The sequence below is a fragment of the Octodon degus genome, unplaced genomic scaffold (assembly GCF_000260255.1).
Source record: "Octodon degus isolate 3935 unplaced genomic scaffold, OctDeg1.0 scaffold00122, whole genome shotgun sequence".
In the NCBI taxonomy this organism is placed as follows: domain Eukaryota; kingdom Metazoa; phylum Chordata; class Mammalia; order Rodentia; family Octodontidae; genus Octodon; species Octodon degus.
The window spans coordinates 6,913,860-6,923,254 of record NW_004524698.1 but is presented as its reverse complement, the minus strand read 5'-3'; the positions used below and the strand labels follow the sequence as shown (position 1 = coordinate 6,923,254).

Genomic DNA, 9,395 nt, shown 5'->3' with positions numbered 1-9,395 from the left:
CTGAAAAATAAATTTCATTTTTATACAGAAAAAATTGTAAGAAAACTTTTATCTCATTATTATTATTATTATTATTATTATTATTATTTTTGTAAGTGGAGGTGGGGGTGCTAGGAACTGAATCCAGGGCAGGGCCTCACATATGCTAGCTGGGCAAGTACTGTACCAAAGAGTTACAACCCCAGCCCTGAAAGAGAGGAAGTGCAGATGCTGGTGCAAGCTGATATATTGTCTTTTTCTTTTAATTTTTAAAAAATCTTTATTTGTACAGGGTCTCCTACACAACTTAGACTCATACTGATCCTCTTGTCTCAGCCTCCCCAGCTCTGGGGTTATAGGCATGTGCTGCTACGCCAAGTTTCAGTGGCCAGCATGGCGTGCGGTACCAGGGAGCAGACCCAGGTCCCTGTGCTTGCCAAGCACGCACTTAGACTGCTGAGCCTTTCTCCCCAGCCCCTAAGCTGCTGTTTCAAGCAATGAAGTTGAGAATCTTTTCAATTTCCCTGGGTTGTACTGTCATTTTGTTATTTTTTTTAGTGGAGGAAGATTCCTATGATAATTACAGCTGTAAGTGTAAGGTCAAACCTCCTTGAGTTTAAATTAAGAGATTTAAAAATGCCGAGATTAGCAGTCCCATTCAACCCAGCTATTTCCCTCCTGGGCATTTTCCCAGAAGAACTGAAAACATTGTACCACAGTGGTATAGGTGCACTCATGTTTATAGCAGCTCAATTTTTCATAGCTAAATCTTAGAAATATCAACTGAGGAATAGCTAAAGATGTAGTATTTTTATACAGTGGAGTATTATTCAGCTATAAAACAAGTTAAATTTGAGGCTTTTATCAGTAAATGGATGCAAATAGAGACCATACTTAAGTGAAATAAATCAGACTCACATGTGCAAATCTCATATGGTCTCCTTAGTGTGAGAACCAGACAGAGAAAGTAAAATCTGAAGGGTACAATAGATTCCAGGAAAAGGGAATGAACCTATTCAAAAGGAAGGAATTACTGAGTTGAGAAGGACAGGAGAGGAAGTGGGAACAGAGATACATCTATGTATGTAAGGGATGGTTTGGACAACTGTACTGTGGATTTCTGCTGGTCTATGGAAAGGAGCAATTAATGCTTAATTTGTTTTGTCTCCTGTTTTCAATTGTTTGTCTTTTTCTCTTAATTTTTATATATTTCTTTTTTCCTCCAATTTTGCATTCATGTGTCTGGTAATATGAACAACTAACTGGAAAACAACGTTGCATTACAACATACTGTGAAATCCATATTATTTTGTTAAGTGAAATTCTGTACCACTTGCAATATTTCTGTCTTAATACTATTTTGTACTATAAAAAATAAATAAATTCAGAGATTTAGAATGGCAAAAAAAATAAAAAAACAATCAGGCTGTAATAAAATATAAGGGACAGGTAGGTGATGCACCACCAGACTGAATCCCCAGCCCAGTGCAAAGAACAAAAAACAGATCTCTAGCCGACTGAGAGACTTTCAAAAAATGAAATATAAATGAAACAGTTTGCTTTGCAGACAGCAAAGGCCTACAACCAAGAGCAGCCCTGCTTTCTTTCTATACACCAACCTATAGTATTTTCTTTAACAAACACCCTCTCCTTCTTTCTAATCAACCTGCCTTTGGCTGTTCTCCACCACATGATGCTGGTTGATTAGTTGTCTTCAATCTCTGTTGAAAAAAAAAAAAATCTCTGTTGTCGCCAAACAAAAACCCCAAGGCTGGGGGGTGTGGTCAGTGGTCCAATTGGTCAGCCTCTGGTAGCCCTCTGGTCCTTGGAGGGGAGTTAAAGTCCCACTCCTTCAGTCATTGCCACAGGTAGGTGGTTCCTGGGCCGTGTCAGCAAGACCACCCTCCCAGCTTCACTTCCTTCAGCACTTCCCACTGCAGAGAGCCTGGGGATCTCAGCAGCTAGCCAGCTAGCACGACACTCTGGCCTCTGCCTGCAGGGTAAGTGAATAGGTGACTCCATGGGACCAGGCCTGGCCTGACAGTGCACAATCCCACATAGAGAAGCCCGAGAGGGCTCCTTTCTTCTCTAGCTTGGAACCAGGCTCTGTGTGGGGCCCGCTCCCCCTAGACCTCCACACCCCTTCCTCTGCTGCCAGGCAGGATGGGTGCCCAGGACGTGGGCTGGGCTTAGAGAGACAGCTGTTGCTGCTAAGGCTTGGGAGAGGTCAGGTTTGGGCGGCCAGAGAGGCAGCATGGGCCAGGATTTGTTTGGGGACCTAAGTCAGGCTACTGGCTCATTGTGGGGCAAGCACACTCACACTCTAGTCTGGGCAGAGAGGTGGTGGCTTATAACTGCAGATAAGGCAGCCAGCCAGGCCGAGGGGTCCCCTGGCTACTGGAGAGATGCTTCCCACCAGGGCCCCAAGGCAGTGAGAACTTGAAGCAGCTTGGGAGTGGGCCCAGGCCCAGTAGACAGTCTGCCTCACTTTCCTATCTTCTTCACTGCCTACACTCTGCACCCTGGGGCTCTTTCAAGGGCTGCTGTCTCCTAGTCACAGGGGCTCTTTTTCCTTCTCTGTGCTCCTGCCCACTGGAGAGACAGGGACTCCCTGACCCTGACTAGCACCCCAACCCTCACCAGGTGATAGAGGCTGTGGTTTCAGTTTTCCTGTGAGAGTGAGGTGGTGCCATCAGCTGACCTCCTGAGCCCAGCCTGGGGCTGAGGGGAGCAGCAGATGAGGCTTGGCAGCCAGGGAAGACCAAGCTACCCTACTCAGAAGGCCCAGGAAGGTGGTGTCCAAGCCCTCAGACATGAGAGACAGACCGAAAATACAGAGTGGCCCTGGGAGACTCTGAGAACTGAAGAGAAATGCCCTGGGGTAGAGCGAGATGTTTGTAGACCTGGCTCTGCCAGCAACTAATGACTTGAGACAACCATTTCCCCTTTCAGTTGTCCTGGCAGTGAAATGAAGGGCTGGATGGGCAGTGGCTTTCCTGGTGGTTTCCCCAGAGATAGTGTCTTCCTTAGTGGATGCTTGAGTGGCCTGCCCCTGCCCAGCAACTGCATGTGGCTGGAATATTGGACACAGGGCAAGACGTGTAGAGTGTTCTGCTGTGAACCTAAATGTTTATTGGCTCTGCACAAGGGCTGTGGTCTCTCAGATATCAGGAAGTTGCAGAGGGAAAGCTGGGAAGAATCCTGGGTCTCCTGTGGGGAAAACATCACAGAGGCAGCCCCAGTTGGTCCCGGGAGCTCTCCCTTCCAGCACACAGGGCCATCCTCATACCACAGAGCTCCCTGCCCTCTGACCGCCTTTCTCACGGCTCACTTCCCTGCCTGTCTATCCTCCAGGGCTCCTCTATGGTGATGGATTGATTTGTTCCCCACTTCTCAATGTCTCTTTCCACAGGCCCAGCCAGTCCTTTCCTCATCTGGGACAGGGAGAAAGAAGGGACCCCTGACATCTCCATCTGCACAGAGGCTCTAGGTGGATTGAGCAGCCTCTTCCCTTTGGGATGACATCGCCTTCCAGCCCCCCAGCTTTTAGGCTGGAGATATCAGATGGAGACCAAGAAGGTGGCACTGATGGGGACAAAGGCCAGCCTGGGCCACCCCCCATGGAGTCACCATTTCAGGGTGAGGACCGGAACTCCTCCCCTCAGATCAGAGTGAACCTCAACTACCGGAAGAAGGCTGATGCCAGGTGAGGCAGCAGAAGGGGAGAGGTCAAGGGAGCCACGCTGCCAGTTCCCACCAAGCACTAGTGCACTTTCACACCTCTTAGCTCCTGAGGGTTCTTCTATGCTATGTGGGTTGCTCCTTTTCTTTTCTTTTTTCTTTTCTTTTCTTTTCTTTTCTTTTCTTTTCTTTTCTTTTCTTTTCTTTTCTTTCTTTCTGTCTCTCTCTCACTTTTTTCTTTCTTTTTCTCTTTCCTCCTTTCTTTCTTTTTTACAGTTGTTTCCACTTTTTTCCTTCCTTGCTTCCACTGTCCTATCTCTCCCTCTCCTCCTTGTCCTTCCCCTCCCTTCCCTTTCCCTTCTTTCTCTGTCTCCATCCTCACCTCCATTTCAGTGTGTGTGTGTGTGTGTGTGTGTGTGTGTGTGTGTGTGTGTGTTGGGGATTAAACCCAGGGCTGTCCACATTTAGGGAAGATCTACATACTGAGATCCCCATCCCCTTCTCCACTTTTTCTTTGAGTCTGTGGTACCTGGAGCCTCCCTCAGCTCAGGTACCTCCTGAAACCTTGTCTGAGTCAAGGGCAGCCAAGCATGGTGGCACAGGTAATTTTAGCTCCTTGAGAGGCCAAGCAAGATTAAAGTTTGAGGCCAAGCTGGTAAATTTAGCATACCGTGTCTCAAAATTAAAAATAAAAGGGCTTTGGACTTAGCTTAGTGGTAGAGCACCACTGGGTTTGAGCTCCACAACACAAAAACAAACTTCAAGATCCACCATAACATGAGTGCTGAAGAGACCCCATGGGACAAAGTATCTGAAGGCTCAGGGCACTTGGCAAATGAAAAGCACTGGGTGCTGAAACTCACCTTGGAGACCAAAGTCAAGAAGACGATATTGCCATCCGCCATGTTCTCCAGAACTGAGCCAATGCAGAATTACCAAAGACACGAGCTCAATAAACTTTTTCTTGATTAAAAAAAAAAAAAAAAAAAAAAGAGGACAAGGCACAGCAATGCTCTGACAGCCCCCCCCCCCCCTCCTTCTGGGGCTCAGAGCGCTTGGGGTTTCCTGGATGTGCCTTAGAGGCAGAAGGCTCAGGGCTCCCCTGGAAGGGGCGGTGTTTTTGGGCTCCCTGGAAGGACTCCTGGGATGGGAAGCTTCCTGGTGATAGTGGCTGTGGTCCTCCTCCAATGTGAGTCACAAACTACACCCTTGCAGCCAGCAGGACCCCAACCGCTTTGACCGTGACCGCCTCTTCAGTGCTGTCTCCCGGGGTGCTCCTGAGGATCTGGCTGGGCTACCAGAGTACCTGCGCCGGACCAGCAAGTACCTCACCGACTCGGAGTACACAGGTAGCCCCTGCTGGGTGATGTCCTTCGTGACCTGCACCCTGTTGTCTGAGACGTGGCTGAGTGGGTGGGCCAGAGCAATGGTCAGAGCAGAGTCCAGCCTCTTAGCAACCCTCCTGCTGGGGTGGCTCTGGTGGGGTAGGGTGGTGCAAATGGGAATGAGCCAGCATAGCCCCAGCTCCTGGCATTCTTGGCTGTGTCTCTTGCTTCCACAAAGCCTGCCTGTGCCACACCTACCCCATGGTGTTTGCTACACTGATGGTCTAAGTGCTGGTTCTGTCTCTCTGTCTGTCTGTCTGTCTTGTCTGTCTGTCTGTCTGTCTGTCTGTCTCTCGTTACTAACAAGTAGCATTATTGAGCTCTATAACTGACATATAATACACTTCACTGATCTCAGAGTATCTATGCCCAAAATGTCTCTCACTATGATTTGTCCTAGTTAGAAACATGTATATACCCTGACCAATCTGAATACCAAGGAAATTTATAAAGCTCAGGGTAAACACAGCTCTTTAATGGTTAGGGATACAACTTTTCAGAATTCTTAGTACACTAGATATATGTTTAAATAAATGGTATATGGTTTGCCTTTAATGTGCTTACACCTTAATAGCTCAGGTTTCTTTTTTTTGTATATTTGTTATTAGAGAAATTGTCTCCCTGTGTAGTTCAGGCTGTCTTGAACTCACTACTGAGCCCAGGCTGGTCTCCAATTCATGGCAATGCTCCTGACTCAGCCTTCCAGGTGCTGGGATTACAGGCATGTGCTACCATGCCTAGCAACATTTCACACATCTAGAAGCACTTTTTTTTTTTTTTTAATGCATTTGATACAGGGTCTCTACACAGCTTGGGCACATAGTGATTCTCCTGCTTTCAGCCTCTCCAGCATTGGGATTACAGGTGTGTGCCACCACACATGGGCCCGGTGGCTGGCTAAGTATGCTCAGGGACAGGGCTGGCATGGCATGTGGTGCCAGGGATCATATCCTGGTCAATGCGCTTGCCTAAGCAGGCACTTAGTCCACTGAACTATCTCACCAGCCCTTCTTGCAACACTTCTTATTTCAGTACAGTACACATTTCTGACTTCAGAGTAACCTTTCCATAGTGTAGATGTTCCCTAGTAGTTAATTAATCATTTTTCAATAGCCTTGTGCACTGTTTGTAATCTTGGATACCAACTTGCTCCGTGCTGTACCCTTGGATCTCTATAGAACCCTGGCATATTCTCATTTTTTTCAAAGAGGAAAGCTGAGGTTAAGAGATGCCAAGTGATGAAAGCTATAACTCCTAAATTTTATAAGTCTACTACAGTTGTATGTAAGAAGACATCCTTATTCTTAGGAATTCAACTCTGAACTGGAAAGAGGTAAGAAGGACATCTGTGCAAAAATGCATATGAGAGAAAATTAGAGCAAATGTAGCAATGCTAAGAACCGAGCGCTTAGGTAACTGATGTACAAGAGTGGCTGTGCTCCCACAATTCACATGAGCAGGAATGCTTTTTAAACTCTGAAGGGGTACTGGGGCGTGGGCTTGGTGCAGAAGCTGATGGGTCCCCAGCCGCTCCAGGTCTGAGCACTGCAGTGCCCGCTCTCTCCTCCCTTCTCCCACAGAGGGCTCCACGGGCAAGACGTGCCTGATGAAGGCAGTGCTGACCCTTCAGGATGGGGTCAACGCCTGCGTCCTGCCACTGCTGCAGATCGACAGAGACTCCGGCAACCCCCGGCCACTGGTCAATGCCCAGTGCACAGATGAGTACTACCAAGGTCACAGCGCCCTGCACATTGCCATTGAGAAGAGGAGCCTGCAGTGTGTCAAGCTCCTGGTGGAAAATGGAGCCGATGTGCATGCCCGGGCTTGTGGACGCTTCTTCCAGAATGGGCAGGGAACTTGCTTCTATTTTGGTGAGTGAGCTCTTTTGAATGTATTTGGTTGTTGCAGGGTCTCACTACACAGCTCAGACTTGTAGTGATCCTCCTTTCAGGGAAGCGCTTATCCTACTGAGCCATCTCCCTGGCCCTGATCCTCCTTTCAGATCCCCCAGCACTGGGATTACAGGCATGTGCCACCACAACCAGTCTCTGGCCAGCTCTGGCTGCCCTGGGGGCGGGGCTGGCATGGCATGTGATGTCGAGGATCAAACTGTGGCCCCTGTGCTTGCCTAAGCGTTCCTGAGCGGGAGCTTTAGTCCTGAGCTAGGTCACCAATCCAAGTGAGCTCTTGTTGGAGAAACAAAGCTTTCTTGCTAAGACACAATACCTGACATCCACAATAAAGGAGGAAAGGTTTGTTTTTAATTCATTATTATTTTGTCTTTTTGAGACAGGGTCTTGTTATGCAGTCTAGGCTGGCCTGGGCTCACTTTACAATCTAGGCTGGTCTTCGAAGTCTCGATGATCATCTGGTCTCAGCCTCCTGAGTGCTAGGATTATAGGGGTGCACAGAGGTGCATGGGAGGAAAAGTTTACTTTGAAACTCAGTTTGTAGAGGTTTCAGTTCATAGTTGGCTGGCTTCAAGGCAGGGCAGCATGACAAAGGGGCACCTCAGAGAGACAATAGCTCATGGCCTGTTGGTGGGAAGCGGAGAGAGATCAACAGGAAGAGGAAGAGACTAAACCAGGCCACGCCCCCAGGGAACTAGCTCACTGGATCAGATCCTGCCTCCTAACAGGAAGTCAGCTATAAAGCCCCATAATCCAGTCCCCTTCCAAAAGCCCCACCTAGGAGCACATGGGACTTTTTGGGGAGATCTAGCCATAAACCAGAATGAAGGCCTTGTCCAAAGTCACACAGTTAATGTGTGGAAGAGTCAGCACTTAAACCCAGGCTGGCTTGCCCTTGACACCCAGCTTCTAATTACTAGGCTGCCTCAGAAAGCAATTTGTCTCAGAAATGCTTTTATCCTACTTGATCAAGAAGGCTCAGCAGAGCTGGGTTGGGGCTGGGGGCGATGCTAGATGTTGACGAGGGAGGTGGGGTGCTGCTCCGGTGTAAAGAACCTCTTAGCATATTGAAACAAAGGTCCTGGGTTGCATACCTAGCCCTGGATAAAGCTAAGCATTCAGTAAGGCAGAGGCTGAATACACAGGCAATGTGCCAGTGTTTTGTCAAAGAAGAGCAGGAGCCAGGGGACGAGTTCTGTATGTTCAGGCAGTGAGGTGGCCTGAGTCACTTCCCAGAGGCCTGGCCTTCCACCACAGAAGCAGGAAGAGAAGGCATTGGAAGCTCAGATGCCCAAGGCCCAGGCTGCTCCTTTGGCCCACAGGTGAGCTGCCCCTCTCTCTGGCTGCGTGCACCAGGCAGTGGGATGTGGTGAGCTATCTCCTGGAGAACCCGTACCAGCCCGCCAACCTGCAAGCTGCTGACTCCCTGGGCAACACTGTTCTGCACTCCCTGGTGATGATTGCAGACAACTCTGAGGAGAACACCAAACAGGTGGTCCACATGTATGATGCACTGCTGAAGGCAGGGGCCCGCCTCTGCCCCACTGTGCAGCTGGAGGACATCCAAAACCTGCAGGGTCTCACGCCCTTGAAGCTGGCTGCCAAGGAGGGCAAAACTGAGGTGAGCCACGATCCCCCTTCTCCAGGCAGCAGGCAGACTCACCTCAAAATTTCTGCAGGAGGGCAGGAGGGCAGGAAGGCAGGAGGGCAGGTGGCTGGTGTCTCTATTTTTTGAGATAACAGCCCTGCTAGTAAGCACATTTCCATTCTGTATCTCTGTGTTAGTTTTGTGTTTATCTGACAAAATACCTGGCATACTCCCGCGCAGCAAGTGGTGTTGGGGATCAAATCCCAGTCTCTGCACTTCACCTAAGCAAGTGCTTAGTCCACCGAGATATCTTGCCAGCCCTAAAATTTTGTTTTTTGTGGAAGATTTTTAGGTACAAAGTGTAAGTGTGAGCTGAGTGGGTGGTGTAAATGTGTCATCATGGCTACTTGGGAAGTCGAGGCAGCAGGATCACCTCTGCGGGAGGCTGAGCAAAAGCACCTGCCCTGTTGGCTGAGCACGTGCAGATGGACTTGCCAGCTTAGGCTCACAAGGACCCGAGTACAGGGCCCTGACACCAGGCCGCTGCAGCTCTGACCCAGTAGTGCTGCTGCTGGGCAGCCCCACAGGGTGCTGGCAGCTTCCTGGCCTTGGCCCCGCATCAGAGCTGGGAAAGGCCCTGCCAGCCAGCAAACTCCTGTGGTCACCTTGCAGATTTTCAAGCACATCCTGCAAAGGGAGTTCTCAGGGCCATGCCAGGCCCTTTCCAGAAAATTTACTGAGTGGTGTTATGGGCCTGTCCAGACATCACTGTATGACCTGGCCTCCGTGGACAGCTGCGAGGAGAACTCAGTGCTGGAGATCATCGCCTTTCACTGCAGGAGTCCAGTGAGT

General features: G+C 49.2%; 1 protein-coding gene across 1 annotated transcript in view; it reads left to right on the top strand.

Annotated features, from left to right (window-relative positions):
* The first annotated feature begins 1,947 nt into the window (after positions 1 to 1,947).
* Positions 1,948 to 9,395, top strand: part of LOC101588015 (transient receptor potential cation channel subfamily V member 2) — a 19,459-nt gene continuing 12,011 nt past the window's right edge. The window contains exons 1-6 of the mRNA XM_023700141.1: positions 1,948 to 1,979; positions 3,392 to 3,685; positions 4,876 to 5,009; positions 6,626 to 6,916; positions 8,278 to 8,576; positions 9,216 to 9,389. Coding sequence (XP_023555909.1) covers positions 3,498 to 3,685; positions 4,876 to 5,009; positions 6,626 to 6,916; positions 8,278 to 8,576; positions 9,216 to 9,389 — 1,086 coding nt within the window. The 5' untranslated portion in view covers positions 1,948 to 1,979; positions 3,392 to 3,497. The remainder of the gene's footprint in view (positions 1,980 to 3,391; positions 3,686 to 4,875; positions 5,010 to 6,625; positions 6,917 to 8,277; positions 8,577 to 9,215; positions 9,390 to 9,395) is intronic.